This window comes from Astyanax mexicanus, chromosome 6 (assembly GCF_023375975.1).
Source record: "Astyanax mexicanus isolate ESR-SI-001 chromosome 6, AstMex3_surface, whole genome shotgun sequence".
Lineage (NCBI taxonomy): Eukaryota > Metazoa > Chordata > Actinopteri > Characiformes > Acestrorhamphidae > Astyanax > Astyanax mexicanus.
In genome coordinates this window covers 27,673,380-27,693,661 of record NC_064413.1, presented here as the reverse complement: position 1 = coordinate 27,693,661, position 20,282 = coordinate 27,673,380, and the positions used below count along the sequence as shown (strand labels likewise).

At 37.7% G+C, this 20,282-nt stretch overlaps 1 protein-coding gene across 2 annotated transcripts in view; it reads right to left on the bottom strand.

Annotated features, from left to right (window-relative positions):
- cdkal1 (CDK5 regulatory subunit associated protein 1-like 1) overlaps nucleotides 1-20,282 on the bottom strand; it is a 472,290-nt gene that overhangs the window by 90,016 nt on the left and 361,992 nt on the right. For both annotated transcript variants that reach the window (XM_022673769.2, XM_022673768.2), the window contains exon 11: nucleotides 5,983-6,163. In XM_022673769.2, coding sequence (XP_022529490.2) covers nucleotides 5,983-6,163 — 181 coding nt within the window. The remainder of the gene's footprint in view (nucleotides 1-5,982; nucleotides 6,164-20,282) is intronic.

Genomic DNA, 20,282 nt, shown 5'->3' with positions numbered 1-20,282 from the left:
CCAAAGTTCCAGTGCTATACAAAACATTCAGTGCTGAAAACATCAGAATTGGTAGTATGAAAATAAATGTATTCACAAAGACTGCTTTACTCAATAGCTCAATATGTGAAAAAGAAAGCAGCATATCCTGTAAAACCCAAGCATTCACACACATAATCACCCAGTGAAGAATGCAGAGCTTGGCCCCAAAGTCCATGAAAGAGATGAGACTCTTTTGAAGATCTGGACAAATAGAACATAGCTATCAACTTAATCCCCAGACAAATAAGACAGAGACACAAACGCAGCAAGAACACAGTCTCCACCTACGTACCTCCAGACATAAGAATGAACAGAGAGGCTGAAAAGCAGTGGCGGCAGCGGCAGCAAAAAAAAAAAAAAAAAAGGATCTGAAGCCATTTTATTAAGACTTCATAAAAATAAATCACAGAAAGTAAGGATTAATGTTAAAAAGAGATTGTCCAGAATAAACTGTCAAATCACAAGAAAATAAATTAATATGTACAGTAAAAGAGGCAAATAAGCACCACAATCTCTTGTTAAGCCAATCAACAGTAAACAAGAAGCGTATTTCTCTCTTTGGAAATAAAGAATTACCCAGTAAATTAATCTGCAACCTTCCATTAAACATTAGTTTTCTTTTAGATTGTATGGGGACGTACATTCAGTGTATTAAGGGTTCAGATTATTATTTAATTAAAAATTAAGTAAAATAAAATGAAGACAAATAAATAAATAAAATTAACTTATACGTTTTAGTTGGGTTTATATCCAATCTAAGGCTGTTTTGCACAATTCATGCACAATTACCCAATTTCATCAGATAAATGCAAACTAAGTCATGTTTCCAACCACTACAGTATTGAGACATTAACAAGCAAAACAAAGATTTGCTTAGCATTTGCTAAAAGAAGAATAATATATTCAGTCATTTGCAGGCCTTTTTATAACGGCTGTTGCAGAGCAGGATGAGCAGCTGCCCTCTTAAAGAGGACTGGAATTTCTGTGCCACCCCTACAACGTCCGCCACACATCTAGGAACGCAAACACACCAGACAGTTCTGAGATAGCAGAGCAGATCCATTTTTCAGATTTTCACCTTTGCAAAGCTGTGTGTCCTGGTGGGCCCACCCACTGGACCAGTCATTTACGTTCACAGACCACCAGTGTCAACTTTATACCTGCTGAAGAACTGTGTGGAGTACAAAGTAGTGTGTATGCGCTGTACATAAAGCAATAAGAAGGTATGACATACCAGAGGAACTTGTGGCTATAAGAAAAACATTGACCTGCCCTTTAAATTGTTTTGCAATATAGAATAGAACAGAACAGAATAGAATATAACAAAAGTATAACAAAATTAAGGTACAATCCTCTCCGGCGTCACAAACAATACAATTAAAAATATATATATATATGATTTAACTAAAATAAATTACCAAGAGCATAGAATTACAAAAATTTGGAAAATGAAAGAAAACAAAAAAGATGCAAAAAAGTGACAGATTGCCCACTGTCCTATTCAACAATGAAATATTGTACTTAATATTGCACAGTCCCAGGTTGTAGGAAATTAGATTTTTTGGATTAATATTTGGACGTTTTGCGTCAAGCGTGGGCTTATTTCCATTTAGTTTCACGTCACAGAAACCTTGGATGGAAAACCCATTTAACTGATACAACTGAACTACTGAAAATCACTTTAAATCCTTTTAAAGCTAGTATTAGAAAAAAAGCTCTAACAAAGAGAACGTCTTAAACATCCCCAAATTGCCATAACGTATTACCCCAACATCAGATGGGACGTGGCATTAGGGTGAGAAAGGCCTTGCCCATCTGCATTCGTTTCAAGGTAAATTTACTTTCACACGTGTTGGGTATTCCTTTCTGACCTTGCCCCACCAACGCATGTAAAACTGGCACAGCCGTTTACCCCAGCTACAGCTTAAGTATTACTCCGGGTTGCCCATTTAATTTCCCCTGGTTAAAGACAGCACGGGCAGAGCAGACAAACTGTCAGGGTAAACACCTGTCCGGCTGGTAAGAGCAACATTCCGGGAGATCATTCTAATTTATCTCTGCTAACCTCCTCCGTCACACGGGACTAATTACAGCAGTCCTGCTCGGGAAGCTCCTGCTTTAGACTGGCCTAAACCTGCACGCCAGATTTCTTCAGGCCCAACACGCCGACCATCCGTCCAGCGGTGACGAGACACAGCAATCCATTACCCACCTCAAGCCATTTATCAAAGAGAAGTAGAAGGGTCCCGCAGATGAGATGGGCTAAACATGCTGAGATACCAAAGCGCCAGATCTGGACGATCCACGGATCCCACCTTGGTCTTTCGTCCCCCCCTGCGGTCGCCGGCAGGCCCGGGCCCGGCTGACGCGAGTCTGGCAGGCGTTGCCATCTGGAGGAGTTATTAATGTGACACACTTGTAAGTATCCCATGGTTCTCCTACAGCAGAACCGCTCGTATTTAATGGGTCTGGTGGAGATACGCCGCTGTGCACGGATGGCAGAATGGAAAAACAACGGACAACAAGTGAACAAAGACAAAGACCCAACATCTGTCCACACTTAAGCAAGAAATGCAGACTACAGTTTAAATGTCAACAAGCTGACCCAAACTACAGATGGAAAAAAAAATCCATTCCCTGACATAGCTCACATTTACATACCTTTTATAAAGAGACGTAAGCTAAGCATTCCCTGAATTATTTATAGAAAGCCTGACACAAAGTCACCAGTTGGGTAACCTTTGCCACGGAACTGTAATGAGAGAAATTATACTCACACAATGCAGAGGATCCATTTACTTCCCTCATCACGCCAAGCTTTCATTATATCACAAAGTACCTGATTTCTTCACATAATGGGTAGAGTGAATCTGAAATTCGACTTGATGAAGGCCATTATATCTCAAATGAGCTTTTTTCCCCCCCCCCCCCCCCCACAGCCAACCAAATTGCTCAAAGCTGCACTGGCCTTTCAGAGTTAAATTACATGGAAATGTTATTATACTAAATCTATATGCTACTATTCTACTATATTTATATCCTATTAGATTTATATAGAGTGTAATTCAAGTGTACTGGGGACCTCAAATTCAACCTCGCTGGTTTTGATCAACATTTAAACCACTGAAGTTTAGTTGTTTACAGCGTCATCCTGGCAGTAGAGAATTTTATATATTTTGGATAAGGACACAAAAAAGAATGAATAATGTCTCTGGAAGCTGTTTAAAAATAGTACAGACCAAAAAACGGAGGGTGAAAGCAGAATAAACATAGGTTCAAATAAGGATTTAGAGGAAAGAAATAAAATAAAGTGAAGGTCAGTATTTGGGAAATATTTTTATAAATCCTATATCTAATAATGCTATGACCATATTTATACACTATAAGGCGCACTTAAAATTCTTTAATTTTACCAAAAATTGTCAGTGCGCCTTTTAATCCAGGTGTGCCTTATGTATGAATTATTCCAGTCAGGTTGTAAGAAGCAAAAAGTTATAGTTTAGTTCCCCAGCACTGGAGCTGGAGACTGGAGCAGTCTCTAACCGCACAAAGCGCTAGCTCTTTCACCTTTCAGTGGTGAGTGTTACCAGCATGTAACCTGCTGCTAACTCCGGCTAGCACTGCTGGAGCAGCATTAGGTGCTAACCGTGCTAGCTCTTTCACCATTCACAGGTGAGTATTATCAGACCTGTAGCCTGCTGCTAACCAAAGCTAGCACTGCTGGAGCAGCATTAGCATTATTTGCTAACCACACTAAGCGGTTTAAGCTCTTTTGCAGTTCAGAGGCGCGTATATCAGTGGAAATCTGGAAATCTAAGCTTACTGTAAATAAACAGAAGTGCTTTACATGCCCAAATAAAGAGTTTTTGAGGGAAAAATCTGTGTAGATTAACAACCAGCGGTCGTTTGAAATTCTTTGAAAATGTTTTTTTTTTTTTACGAATTAGTTTTGTTCACTTAGCTTAGCTTTACAGGTCTTGCCACTCAGCGGTGAGACCTGCTGAACTAAACGGAAAACATGGTGACACCCCTATTCCTTACTAGTGTCGCATAACGTGCCTTATAATCCAGTGCGCCTTTTAGTGTGGAAAATTTAGCAATTGGCCCAGTTAATCGGCTATTTATTGGCTGTGCCACCTTTTACAAATGAAATGTATCAGTTTACAATGTTACAATATTTACAACCTTAAAAAAAGAGCAATGTAATAATAATAGCAGATATTGGACCAGACAAAGGGGCAAAGAAAAAAAGAAACATCACTACAAGCCTAAATACTAAAGACACAAATCCTGTTGCATTATTTACAAATCCTAAAAGTCCAGACCAAAGTCTGAACCAGAATTCATATTTTTATTATTACATTTGGTCCGGTCCATGGTTCAGTTGATGCAGACTGAGACCAACAAATTTTGATCTTTTGATTTGCAGCACATTTCATGTTTGCTTTAAAAGGCCAGAAAGTCCTGACAATAGCAAAAATAATAATAAAAAAACATTTGACTTAGAAGGACAAGGATAGTACATTTAAAATAGTCTACATGATAAACAAAAACTGGGTCAGTGTGAAATATTAGCTTCCCTGTGCCAAATATTAGTTCATATTAGTGAATCATTCGCCCATGGAAACAGTTCTATTTTGAGCAATTTACCAAGAATTACTGAAACAAAAGTGAAGTGAGGAGAGAAAACGCAGAGTGAAAGAGAATGGCAGAGTAAGGAGAGAAGTGAGGAGCAAAGAGAATTAATCATCACAAATTCAATAACACAGCCAGACGAGATCCAAAAAAAAAGAGAGTATATCTTTGAAGGTACTAATCCTTAAAAATAACCACTTAACAGAGCAAGACTGTTCAAGGCCACTTGCAGCTGAGAAATCATGACATAATTGGAGCATATCTTCCGCTTTGAAGGCGGGCTTAGCTGGAGTTTTTGGTTGTCAGTGTTTGCACAGAAAATCCTGACAAAACTCCCTGCAGATTCCTGCAGTTAAAAACCCAATAGTCACTGCTTTCTACATGCTTACAGACCAGGACATTACCAGCTGTCTAAAAAAACTCATCCAGGCTACCAGTCTGATCATGTCAGTGGATGCACACCTGTCCAACTATACGTGTTCTGAAAGTGTACGGGTCAGAGGTCAGTGTCGGCAGCTCAAAGACAGAATTTATATATTTAAACTCTCTCTACACTGAATTGCCATGACTTCTGTCAGCAATGCTACTCTCCATTTGGAGCTTAGATGAACTTACTTTGAGACCGAATGCAACGGCTAGAAAAGCCTGGATAAACAAACCTTCAAAGGCCTAGTGATGAGTGAGGCCTCTTATGGAGCTCTGACAGGAAGCCTATACCTTAAGGATGTGGACGGCGCAGTTGCGCTGACAGGGTGCCAGCAGTAAAGCTGAAGGAAGGCTCTCCTTAATCTTGCTGTGGGAAACTCCTGGTTTTGGCCTGTTGTTTACATCTGCTCAGCAGATGCTGAGACAAGCTGAAAGTAGAGTACTACTCAAAAACGACCTGAGAAATTCAGTTTAATTGAGTTGTTTTGGACTTTATCCATTGAGAGGATGCTTAATCTTAAGATCTTAATCTTTTTTTAATCAATGATTTTCAAACATAAGGGCATCACAGGTAGGTGGTTGCCCCCCCTGCCCCCCTCTTAAGTCGTGCTTCATCTTTCAAAACCTTTCGAAATAGTTCAGGAGGAGTTTTGTGACCTTTGTGACAAATGCTTCAAAGGGCAAATACAACCCTTACAGCAATGTTTCATCACCCCATATTAATATTTAATTACTTTAATTCTAGAAGCAACACAACTTGGCTGAGCAGGTGAGCAGGTGAGCAGGTGAGCAGGTGTCTACAACCCTCTAGCTCCAGAGTATACAGCAGATGAGGTTTTACTTTAATTAGTGAGAGATTGTAACACACACACACACACACACACACACAAACAAACTCACCACTTGGGCCGGGACCTGTTCCATCTTGGCTGCAGGGGTGCCAGGTCGCGGGTAGAACTGGTTGATGAAGAGGCTGGGAAATCGATACTTCTTCACCAGCTCCATTGTCTCCTGGAAATCCTCATCCGTCTCTCCAGGAAAGCCGCAGATTATGTCAGTGGCAATAGTGATGCCCGGCACTCTGACAAAGAGAGAGAGAGAGAGAGAAACACAGAAAATAATCAACACACCAGCCTGCATTACAGTAAGCCTGTCACTTAAAAAAGTCAATTAAAATCTACCTTTGGCAACTAGCAATTATGATAGGTTAGCAATGATAATCATAGTGCTCAGATAATCAATCAAATTAGGACATGATTATTCTCCACAAGGGAGGCTGTTAGCATGTCACTTTTTTATCATTGAAAGAGAAAAAACCCACACCAGGACCTTATAAATAGGCCTATGTTTTGTTTGCAGTCACACATTACATGTATGCAAAGTGTTTAAAAAAAAAAAAAAAAAAAAAAAAATTAAAATACGCAATAGTCACTCTACTAATAGTACTCAATTATTTGTATAAGTATCTACTGATGAATTTACTGTACAACTGCAATAAAACAATGAAATCATTTGATTGTACCTTATTCTTTGCACTGTAAGGTAAACTATAATTTAACTATAATATATATAATTATGATTTCCAGATTTCCACTAAGGCTGGGTGCAGCAGCATTAGCAGTAGCGGCTAATGACAGTGCTTCACTGAGGAACCCTAAGGGTTCCTGTAAGCCAGGGTGATATTAGACTGTGGTTCGTCCCACATAGCTTGTTTTGAAATGGTAAACGTGCAGACTACAGTCCAATATACTCATATCTGAACGTCAAAAGAGCTAGTGCTTACAGCAGTTAGCGGCTAATGCTAATACTGCTCCAGCCTCGGTGCTGGAGAGACTTCACTGAAACTCCTGTATAACACTGTATTTCAGTGGAGTGGCTTCACTGCTTCTTACAATAATCTGTACTGGTGTATGCTGACCCTCTTACAGCAGCTTGGTGGTTAAATTGTATTGTAGTAACTTTAGTTTGTCTCAGTTGCTGGAAGTTGGGAACAGTAATTTGGGTATCTTTAATCCTTTTGTCTGAACCTTAAACTCAATGAAAGCAGTCTGAGAGGCATGCTCAATCTGGAGGGAGGGAATGACTAATGAGTCTGGCAATGCATTTGGTATCTATTGAGCAGATTTGTTAGCAAATTTGACAAACTATTATTTTTATAGAAGGAAAGTTAATGGTGCTCATGTTTTTTTTTACAGGCTGGCACTAACATTACACTGCAGCTCCTTTCTTTTTTATTTCTTTTCTTTTTTTTACACAATTTCTCAATTAGCTTACTACTTAGTCTCCTTCTTCTGTTCCCTCAGAGAGCCATGCTCACAATCACATCAAGTTTGTTATTTAAACAAGCTACAGATATTTAAACATTTGCTAACATTCATAACTGCAGAACACTGGTGTGCCGTGCAGCACTGAGCACGAGGATAAAACTGCACACTGAGTGAACCATGGAGACATTCGGGGACCGCAACGTCTCACTAGACTCATTCTCCACACACAAGCCTATTAGCAGCCTCAGCAACCATCAATTAGCCACATATACACTGATTAAATTAGGCTTTCTGCAGGGAAATTGACTGATTGATTTTCTTTCCCGTTTATTCCATTATTATTGATCACCAACCAACGAGAATCCAAAACCAAAGGCTTGCCTGAAAGAAAATGGAATGGTCAACAAAAAGCACATGAGAAGCAGAATGAAGCGCTTCATGCTTCAGGGAAAAAGCCTCAAAAGTAGTCAATAATAATCATATGGCCTTTAAAGCTCATTCACAGGGTACGCTGTCCAAGCGTCTCACAGCAGATGAGCTATATTCAATAACAGTCAAAAGTTTGGACACTCATTCAATGTGTCTCATTTCAATGTGTTTAAACTGAATATTGAAGACATTAAAGCTATTCAGGAACATGTGTAGAATTATTTTGAAAACAAAAAGTGTTAAACAATCCAGAATATGTTTTATATTTTAGATTCTTTTAAGTACCACATTTAGCTTTGAGGACAAATTTGCACATTTGGTATTTTCTTAGTGGCTGGATTAGTTTTCTCAGCATCTTGAAGGAGTTTCTGGAGGTTCTGAAAAATAGTTGCTGCTTTCCCTTCATTTTGAAGCTCCATATGATCCTAAATCATTTCAGATATGTCCCTTAATTGTTTTAATGTCTTTATTTGTCTTAATGTCTTAATATTAATCAAAAATGTAAAAAACAAACAACAATTTAGTTAAACCAATTAAACCACCCAATCACAACAATTCTCTTTATCACTTGCAATGCTTCCAGAGAGAGCATGGCCAGTTGTGTTCTCTCAGGCTCTGGCCGCTGATGGTGGTTAGCAGGTTTGGAACTGCTGATCCTCAGAGACATAGACACTTGAAGACCAGGAAGTTAGCTATATTAACGGTTAGTGCAGAGGATACTGAAACTCATGGGTGGGCGATATGGCCCTAAAATAATATGATATTTCAGGGTATTTTCGCGATAACGATACTGTTGGTGATATGACGAAACATTAAATAAAAATGTTTAAATTTAATTTTATTATTGCGTACAATATGAACTCGCACACCCCTAACTTAGATATAAAAAAAAAAAAAACATACATTTTATCAGATTTGTTACAGAAGTCAATGAACCAGAATCCACACGATACTATTAATGCACTCCATATATCTCCATATATCCAGGATTAAAATAAAATAAATGATACTGGACAGATATAATCTGTCTCTAGTAGATATAAAATGGGAAATGAGAACAGTGTGAATTTTCTTTTGCTAAAAACAGTTCAAAAAGTAAAAAGAAGTAGTAGTACCCTGATGTGATATTTAGGGGTGGGTAATATGGGTCAATATTTCAGGGCATAATATCGTTCACAATATTAAAAAAGATATCAACAATATTATTATGAGATACGATATGGCACACCCTGTGTTATTATTATTTATTCTGTATTACTGCACTAGCTCCGATCTACGGATGGTTACTTACACACAGAGTTTTTGTGTTTATATATTCATGTACATGTTCTTCTTTTAGCACTTTTTAATTTTATTTATATCATATAAGGTATAGTTAATATTTCAAATCTCAGTTAGAATCTACTATACTCTTTTATTTTCTATTTCCTTTCTTTTCTATTTCTTACTGTGCTTTCATATTTTACCACCCCTGTTATCGTTGTGTTTTGCTGCTACTAGCTGCTAAATTTTCTTCAGGATCAATAAAGTATCTATCTATCTATCTGTCTGTCTGTCTGTCTGTCTGTCTGTCTGTCTGTCTGTCTGTCTGTCTGTCTGTCTATCTATCTGTCTGTCTATCTATCTGTCTATCTATCTGTCTATCTGTCTATCTGTCTATCTATCTATCTATCTATCTATCTAGAAACTAGATACTAATTTAGTAAAAAAAAAACTTGTTCAAAGGAAAAAAAAATACTAGAATATTTAGAGAAATAGAGGGAAAAAAGTACAAACTACAGTATAAAATGCACAACAATTATACACTATACCACCTTAAGAGCTGCATCAAAATGGTTAAATTTACTCACACAACATACAGTACAGTTACAGTAGTGCTTTAAGTCTGTCAGCTGCTGGACAAACAAGATTATTTATGAGTAACTTCTGGAAGGCTGTAATGCCCTCTTCCCTAGATAGCATCTCAATAGCACTTCAAAGGAAGAAGGGCTGAACCAAATGGTCCAATTTAGTGGTAAATGGCTAAAATAACCGCAATACATATGCAACCTAATCATGTACCCTGCCTAGACAAGCATCAGGTAGCATGATTCCATTATATCTCTGTCTCTCTGTTTCCCGTAACCCTGCTCCTCCTTCACCCTAGCTGCTGTGCGTGCATGCTTATTGTCAATACCCGGCGTAATGCTCATTCCTAATCATGTTAGGTTTAGCTGTACGTTTTCAGCAGATAACCCCTGACCTATTGATACGCTCCTTCCCTCAGCCAGCATTAATATTCAAGAGTGTCCACAGGCAGTTATGAATCCCTGACCTTTTAAAATCGGGAGACGAATAAACTGAATGGGGTTAGCGGGTAACCAGGGTCCTAGCTCCTCACCCTAAGGCAAAGCCAGATAGGCTATGTAGTTTGTTTTTTTTCTCTTTTGCTCTCTCGCTCTCTTTACTTCCCTCTTCCTCCAGAATTCCAGGCAATTTTCACTGCTCTGTAGCGTACATTTAGCTCAGGTAATGGGGGTAATCATAGAGAGAGAGAGAGAGGGAGAGAGAGAGGCCTCAGCAGTGTGCAGTGTACAGTTTCAGCTGCGTTCATGCTCTTTCGGACCCCCAGTGCCCCCATTGCCACATCTTGCACCTACCTCGCTGTTCTGGTGGGATGGCAGTCATTATCGGGATGGAAAAAGAGAGAGAGAGAGAGAGAAAAAAAAGTCCCACAATAAAACATTTCTGAGCTTCATAAGAGAGGTTGGGGGTCGAATTAGGAGCTTGCTGAAAAACCCAGAAAATAGCTTCAAGCTGCAGCGATTTAACCAGTCTGTAAATCTTTATCTTGCAAACAGAGATCCAATAGCTAATAAGAAGCTTGTGTTTCAAAAAGATCCATACAGTTTCAGTTTCTCCAACCAATAAAACAGAAAGGGGACAGGGCAAATACTTCACTGAAATGATATTTATTTATACAACACTATATTTCACCATATACAGCTCTGGGGAAAAATAATAAGAGACCACTTAAAATGATGAGATTTTACCAAATTAAAAACCTCTGGAATATAATCAAGAGGAAGATGGATGATCACAAGCTATCAAACCAAACTGAACTGCTTGAATTATGACACCAGGAGTGGCATAAAGTTATCCAAAAGCAGTGTGTAAGACTGGTGGAGGAAAACATGCCAAGATGCAAATGTTGATTTCTGAACTCCTAAAACTTTATGAATATGATCTTGTTTTCTTTGCATTATTTTCTAATTTTCTGCAAATAAATGCTCTAAAGGACAATATTATTTTTATTTGGAATTTGGGAGAAATGTTGTCTGTAGTTTACAGAATAAAACAACAATGTTCATTTTACTCAAACATATACCTATAAATAGCAAAATCAGAGAAACTGATTCAGAAACTGAAGTGGTCTCTTAGAGAAGAGAAAACTATAAACTAGAAAACTAGAAAAACTTTGAGACTGAGCAAATCTAGCTTGTGTTAGAGTTTTAACCTTGCCCTTTAAACTTAGTTACAACAATTACTGTATGTATAGTCGCTTTTAATTATAATATTTGAGTTTCCACCTTAAACGAAGCAGCAGCTTTAGGTGCCAGTATGTAATTGCTGCACCTTTAAGGTGGAAAGAAAAATTTAACAATGTAGCTAGTTTTTTTGGGGGGGCTTGTTATGAAGAAAAAGCCATAACACATTAAAACTACATTAAAAACGAATATAAAACAATGGTAGTTAACATTTTAACTGCTATACAAATCTCCATTTGGAGAGCCATGTAACCAAGAAACTTCACCCTACCCCTCTACTCCAATAAGAACTGGCAAGCTGTAAACACGCAAAACAGAAGGGTAGGATGAAGTGGTAGGGGCAAGAGGTGAAATGTGATTGGGCCTTTGGCTTCATTATGTCAGGTAGTTGTATGTTAACTGGGCGCAGTCCATTAGAATTAGTCATTTTCCAAAGAGTAGTCAGGAGCCCTCAAGTAGTGCTTCTTAAAGGTTGTGCTATTTTGAAAACAATGAGGCATGCCTCAATATCCTGAGACCAATTAGTGAGGCAAGCTGTCCACAGAGGATCAGACCTCCAATGCCCTACCTCGTTAGCTGTAGCGAGGGCACGCTAGAAAGCTAGCATTCCACAAACTGCTGACGATAATGGATCTGATGAAATGATCATTGGACCAGTTGATAAAGGTCATATATTGTACATAGTAATGTAAGGACACACAGAAAATTAGGTTATCTGTTTCCCCATGAACTAGTAAGGAGGAAGCCCCTATAGGTGAACTGGATTTTTTTTTTTTTTTTTTTTTTTTTTTAGCTCATATCACAGAGATAGGGTGTGATATATGCAAATATGCAAAGGCTATAGGATTCAGACATATACAGGGACAGAGCAGTGTGGTAACCACCAAGGTGTTATCATAATATGCAACAGTACATTCCAAAATCAATCGTTTAATTGATAAACTGGGAAAATAAAAAGTGCTGTTATTTGTTTGTTATTAAATATATATAACACATGTGCTCCTTCAAATATGAAACACCTCAACTGCACTGGTCTCAAAAATGCTATACTACTCAGTAGGGGTGTGACGAGCTCTCATGGCACATCAAGCTTAAACCTGTCTCGTGGGGAAAAAAAACACTGTTTACTGTGGACTTTTTAAGAGGGATCTGGCAACACAGTAGCGATAGCAGAGAGTGTGGTGGCTGAGCAGTAAGAGCAGCTCTCAGCAGAAGAGGAAAATTCGGGCATTTGCATAGAAGATGCTTCTGCTACTTTTAAGTTGTATATCTGGCTGCATTTTTGCTCCAGTGGAAACAATAAACGGTAACAGAGTAACCAACAAGACACAGCCCATATGTAAATACTGTAAGGAAATCCTACACGTGACTGTTTCATAGGCAGGTGTACTAATCCCTTAGCTCTGTACTGTTTTTAAAAAAAATGTTCTGTCTCTGTTTGCACTTCAAGCATAGTCTTAATATGACTGGTTATGTTTATGCATAGTTAAATTACAAGAGATTTAGGAGAAGAAAACACTAACCATAGGCTTAATATGACTGGTTGTGGTTTGCACTTATTGTTTGCACTATTTTAAGACCTTTTATTCTTATTCTTATTTCTATTTCTTATAGAATCAATGTGTGAGAGAAACCAGTCTGTTGCGTTATATGATTTCGTCAAATAAAACTCTAGTTTTCATTTTCATTTTTGATGTTTTCTTTAAAATTTTATTTTTATATCTTATCTCGTCTCGTGAACCCACTATCGTGTCTCGTCTCGTCTCATGATATTAGTGTTTTGTCACACCCCTACTACTCAGTGTGAGAGAGGCACTTACAAGACACAAATAGTGAAGTACTAGTATTTAAGTTCTTGCAGTAGATTTGAATCACTGTTGTCCACCAATAATAGAGCAAAAGTACAGTTTGTGTGGCTGATAACAACAGTCATAAGCATGCACATCACATTAAAGAGCCACACCACATGCAGACATGCTATGTTTGACTTTTACTTAGTTTAGTAACTTTTCACCATGCTGAGCTTTCAGCAGGTTCTGTTAAAGATGCAGTGCAATTTCTGGTAAAATGGCAATGGTTAACAATTACACTATAATTTTTGTTGTATACACAACTTTTAGGTTGTAGACAACCTTGTATTGTACTTTCATCCACAGTTTCAGTGATTCGTTGTTACAATCTTAACCTGTTGTGTTCAAATGTTGAAGCATCAAGTGTAACAAAGTCTTGAATACAACTCAACTAATTAGATCATAAAAACATCAATTTAATCTCACAAAACAATTTTCCTCATAGCTGCAGAGCGCAGAATGACTGAACCAGATCAGCAGCGCACTGGAGAAAGTAGGTGCATCCACGCCTCCCTCTCTTAAGAAGAAAGGAATCTATAGCTCATCAGGTGCTGGAGAGAAGGACAATACGAGAAAGAGGGAGAAAGCGAATGGAGAGGGGGGTGTAATGCTCTCTCGCTCAAATCCATTACCTTCTCTCTACCTCTTCAGGCCCCTGTTCCCTGGTGAGGAAGAATAGAGTGGAGGAAAAAAAAAAAGAAATGATAGAACCGATAGCCCTCTCCTCCAGTGCTCGGCCCCACAATGGCTGACCGTGCGCTCTGGCAGATGGAGGACTCTTTGATGCATTGTTGGCTTGTCAGCCATGATTGCACAGCCCTTTGGAGGTACTATAATACGTCCAGTTTAAACGTTATTAGGGAGCATCTCTCGCTCTGTCCGTGGTTAGAGATAACTACGGTCCAAGTCTCCTACGTGTGCTGCAGTGTTTGCAAGAATAGCCCTTTATAGCCCTTAAAACGCTGCAGAGGGTAAGACTAAGCTCATGTTCCTCCACTCCACGACCATTCCAGCCATTCTGAGAAGAACAGAGCTTACTGGAATTAGGCTTGAGGTTTAATAGTGGACGAGTACTCATATCAACAATAGGAAATGAACTGTATGGCTCATTCTAAGGAATTGTTTATTTATTAGACTTGTACAAACAAGTTTCAAGGTTACATTTATAATTATTCATGTTTTAAAATAAAAAAGAATGTATTTCAACAATTAAACCTACTTGAGCCCTCAATTTAGCAATATTTTCTTGTTTTAATAATTTCACAGAATTAATTTTTAGAGGTAAATACCTTTTTTTATTAATAATAATAATAGTTTTATTCAATTTTCAACTATACAAAAAAAAAACTACACACAAAACAAACCGAAAAACAATAACAAAAGAAAAGGAAAAACAAGAGGCAGCTATACAAACATCTTAGTAAAAAAAAAAATGGAAATACTTTAGGCATACATAGACATAACCATGTAAGTTTTATTTTTTCTTCTTCTTCATAGACCAGTACTTTTTTTGGCCATATCTGAGTGCATTCAACAATACTGTGTATATGATGTGGGAGACTGGTAAGGAAAGAGGACCAGGTCCGTGCATACCTTTTTTTTTTAATGTTAGTTTTAACTACAATAATCTATAATCAGAACCGTCTATTTGAAATTTCTATTTATATACGTTTTCTTTAAGAAATTTATGAACTAAGGCACATAGTAAAGCACACGGCCTCTTTTAAATGATCTGAAATGTTCTTAATTGGCTCAAAAATCACTTCATATAAAGTTTAATCAAAGTCACTTGTACCACCTACTTTATTCTAATGGAATTGTGGAAAAATCAATTAAATAACACATTTAAGCAGATAGACCACAACAGACAAAATGTGGTTTGATTATCAGTCACAGTCATTTCGTTAAAAAAAGTAAATGTGTTACATAATACCACCATCTACTTTAAAATCTTAGAAAAGCATAAGAAAAAGTCTAAAAGTGGACATTTCTTTAGAATGATCCTTTGACTGAATATAAAAAAAAAACAAGTCTGGTGTCCAAATGTCCAAAATGCGCTCAAGACTGGGCATTAAATGGCTTTTCTCAAGCGCATGAAGTGCCTGACAACGCAAGGAAATGCAATGGCATGCAAGCAACCAAGCTATCCCAGTTCCAGGACCTCAGCTGCCACTTAGAATAAAGGAAAACAGACAACTGGATGACACTAATTTTAGCATCCCTGTCAAGCAGTAGAGACACGGCCAGAGGATCTTCAAGTTTTTCCAAGTGTCTCCAGGTAAAATGGTGCTTCTGCCAACAGTCAACTATCAATATCTCTCAAGGAAAAGACATTTGGTGTTTGTTTATGCAGGAGATCCAATTACAGCTGAGCGTAGAAGCAGCAGGCCTGAGTGCTGGGCTTGTCCCTCAAACATACCCTCAGTTTTTGCCACAGGTTGCAAGTTAGCGAGCTCGGTGCAAGTACCAAGCAACCACCCTGCCTCACCAAAAACACCCTTCCTCATTACTACACCACACTGTCTACGAAGGACAGGCACGGGTCCTTACAGCAAAATAACCCACAACACTTTCTTAGTGGTCTGTTATTGATATTAGTATGGATGACAAGGGGAGTAGTTAGTGGATGGAGAGAGAGAGAGAGAGAGAGAGAGAGAGAGAGAGAGAGAGAGAGAGAGCACTTATTGGAAGAAGACAGAGAAGGCAGCTCAATTTCATCCACTAATGCCACTAATGAACTCCAGCTGGGGAGTCCCCAGTGGATACCTGACCCGACGTTCTGCTGTGTTAGCTCAAATTAGGCTTAACGAAAGGCACCATGTCATTCCTAACAGCGCGAGAGAGGTGCACGTTTTGCAAGGGATCAATCTCAGTCAGTCAGGAAGCAATGAAAGACTGGATTATGCCAAATAATAATTTACGTCAATAGCCAGCCATTTTTTTTATAATGGCTGACCATGATGAAAGGGGTCTTTACAGGTAGAGGAAAATAACATTTTAAGCTTTTTAATAATTGTCAATATCACTCTGAGACAGTATTAAGACATTATTCTGCATTAACAACATGGTAAAATACACAAAACAACAAAAAAACGTTTACAGTTTACAGACTTTAACAGCAAGCTTATAATTCCTTTTTTTTCCTGCATTAAATCTACACTCCCCCATGCCTCCAGTACTGTTGTCTCCAATAGCTACAAAAAAGTACAGTAATAAACCTGCCTGGATATAGCTGAAAATAGCATCCCATCAGAGCCACAAACAATGCCATTATTTATTTTTCTTAGTTCAGTGTGCTGTCAAATCAGTAAACAATCTCACATATTGAACTTGTGGAATATGGAAATATAAATTAAGCTGTATTTACTGCCTGTAGCATTTTATAAGACTTCAGGAAGATGAAGTTAATGCATTTCTATTTTTATGAATATAAACATGTCTTTTTATGTATCTACAGATACCCTGAAGAATGTAGGAGAAACAGCGCAAAAACAGTAGAATAAAGCTATTATATCTGTTTTATCTCAGGTATCAGTGGTAGGGGTGGGTAATAATAATAATATTACAATATTTAATTGTTTTTTTTGAGATATGAAGACATTGTTGGAGAAATGATTTAATGGTTTAATTTAGTTGTATTTAGTACAGTTTAAACACATTCAGTAGAAACAAAATTTTGTAATTCAGCAAGACCCTTAAATAGATTTTTGTATGAAATAATAATGTAACAAAATACATATACAATTATATAAAAATAATGTAATAGCAAAACATCTACAGCAATACTAATTTAAAATATTCAGTGCTTTATAAACTGCAAATCTGAACGATTATACAAAAAAAAATCCAATATTAAATCTTAATATTAAAGAGAAAAACAAACACAAAATGGACACAAAATTGTTTTAAAGACAGAGTATTGATATCATCGTGATATAGATTTTTCTTTATTGTTCCAAAAACTATTTCTATTCAGTGGTCTGCTCTCTATTGGACACGTCTGCAGAAGATGAGGAAAAAGAATTCATCAGAAACAGAGCAGAATCTTGTCATAAGAACTGACAGGGTTGTTAACATGCCCGTCTGTGTAGAATTTCTACAGTGTCCACTGCCATGAACTAAGAGGGAAATACCCATCAGGGACATGGACCTACTGATCAGTAAAGCAGAGCAGCCTTATCTGCAAGCAAACAGCAGAATTTCTTATTTCAAGCTCAGCTTGTGTTCACATTCCCCTTGCGTGCGGTGGCATTTATTTCCCACAGTGTTTACATTTTACACCTACCTGCACTTAAATTTGCTCAAGAACAATTCTCAGCAGAGCCTAAATCCTTTTAATTAAAATCGAAACGGAGAAATAAAAAATAATATAAATCGCCAAACTTGGAATTACACTGGCAAGTGTTAGGCTGGGGGGAGGAAGGGCTTCTAAAAAGATTTCTTTGTCTAAAGCAAATTATTCAGAATTCACTGTTTGCCAAAGGTTCTGGGAGGAAAGAACTGAAGGCACGAGATCCTTCCCTTGCCGTACAGCACCCGGCGGAGGTGAGTGTTTACACAACAGATGCATGCAAGCAGTGGGATAAAGATAAAGGCGCAAACAACAGGACAGCTATACGGAAAGGAGGCGGGGGGAGGAGCGTGGAGGAAGTAGTGGGATGACAAGACACATGGCAATCTGTGAAGTTAAACATTCACCAATTCATCCGATGGAGAATGCACCGCTACCCATCTGTGGCCAACCAGCCGTCGGCGGCTCGGCCCGGGATGTGCACAGCCGGTTGGGGCTGTGAAGTGGAAATGTGGGGCTCACCACCAGCATGGCGAGTGGGTGGAGGAGTTTGTCAACACATGGAGCTCTGAGAAGTACTCAGACTGTGAGCAGTGAGAAGGAAGAGCATCCACTGAGACATGCCAAGAAAAAAAAATGTATGTATGTGTACCAACAGTAAATGATTCTTCTGCCAATCAGAAATGGAGAATTGCAGTGTAAAGCAGAGTTACAATAGTTTTTCAATTTTTCAATATAGGTAAATATTTCATTTTTTACTTTTTCTCCTTCAATTCAGATAGCTTGAATAAGATTTTGGAGAGAGTTTGCTTAATTGTATAAGTTTTTATTTTTTATTAGTGCTTAGTTTTAGTATTTATTTATACTTTGGGTTATTTGTGAGGTGCAGCATTCAAAAAGGTGTTATGTAATAAAACTCAACAAAATAACTAAAAAAATTATAATAAATAAATAACAAACTGTCCACAAAAACTGTGACAGTCCACAAGCTAGCAGCTTTAAGAACAAAATATATGTAAGACTGCTGCTTAAAACAGCCAATAGGCACATGAACAGAGAATCTGAGAAACACAAACAAACTCAGAAACCCAACTCTACAGGTTTCACTCATTTTCACAAAAAAAAAACATTTTATATCATTACGTAGATGGAACATTGTATTTACACAAATGCATCGGGACACACTTCTCCATTACTGGACTGAATTCAGATGTTCCCATTTCCACAAGTGTTCAAATCAAGCATCTAGCTAAGCAGTCAACCTTTACAAACTTTTTTTTTTTTTTTTTTTTATGTTCCATGAAAGAATTTGTTGTTTTAAAGATGCCACTGTTGCAACAATGGCTGTTACACGTGTAAGATCAGTCTAAAGTAACATATCTAAAAGCCAAACAGATTTTTTTTCAGTAGAAACAACAGGCACTGACATAGTATAGCATCAAATAAATAGCTCACGATATGGATAAAGTATTGGGACACAGCTTTAAGTTACTGAATTCAATTCAGGTGCTACATTCAGTCCTACTATAGGTGTTTAAAACCAAGCACCAAGTCAAGCAATCGGCCTTAGAAACTTTTTTCAATGAAATTGTTTGACTATGATGAAAAGGGCATTTTTTAAGACATTTTTTGCAGTAACAACATGGCAACATACACGAAACTACAAAATTAAATTTACATACTTTAATAGCAAGCTTCTAATTAATTTCTTTTAAGTCAAACTAATTTTTTTTGTAGAAACGACAGGTACTGAGATAGTATGCCATCATATAAATAGCACACTATATGGACAAAATATTGGGACACACCTTTACGTTACTGAATTGGTTTCAGATGCTACATTCAGTCCCATGGTCACAAGTGTATAAAATCAAGCACCAAGTCAAGCTTTCAAACTTTACAAACTTTTTTATGCTTTATGGAAGAATGTGTTGGTTCAAAGATGCCACTGTTGCAACAATGGCTAATACAAGTATAAGACCAGTCTAAAGAAACGGATCTAAAAGCCAAACTAATTTTACTGAGGTACTGAGATAGTATACCCTCATACAAATAGCTCACGATATGGATAAAGTATTTGGACACACCTTTAAGTTACTGAATTAATGTCAGACTCAGTCCCATTGTCACATGTGTATAAAATAAAGCACCAAGTCAAGCATTCAGCCTTTAAAAACGTTTTTTTTTTCTGAAAGAATAGGTGGTCCTATAGAGCTCCCCGAACTCCTCTGTGGTACTGTAATAGGTTGGCACCATTGCAACAATGTCAATTCATGAAATTCTTTGACTACTCCATCAGCTGTAAGATATATTTTTCGAAAAGTGGAAGTGTTTAGGATCCACAGCAACTCATCCACCAAGTGCATAAAAAAACTTTTCACCAACACTCTTCTAACTCTGCACCGGTAGAGTTCAAACCCTCCTCTTGCACAGCACCAAAAATAAGTGTGCTGGGAGACGTATGGAATGGATTTTCAGTGTTGGGCAGCTGCATGCAAGCCTTGCATCATCAGGTACAATTCCAAACACTGGATGGAGTAGAGTAGTGGGAAGCATACTGCTTATAGAACATTGGAAATGTGTTCGGTGGACTGACCACTCATGCGTCTCTATCTGCCAGTCAAAATGATTAATCTTAGTTTGAGAGGTAATTAACAAGTCTGGTTAGTATTGTCTAAGTGAACAGACAAGCGATTCTATTAGGGCTGGACAATTATTTGATAATCGATATTTATTGCTACAGAAAGGATTAAATAAAAAACATAATAAACATATTTTTGATATTTCAGTATCACTTAGAACCCAGTCTAATCTGCAGAACTGAAGATCTGAGATT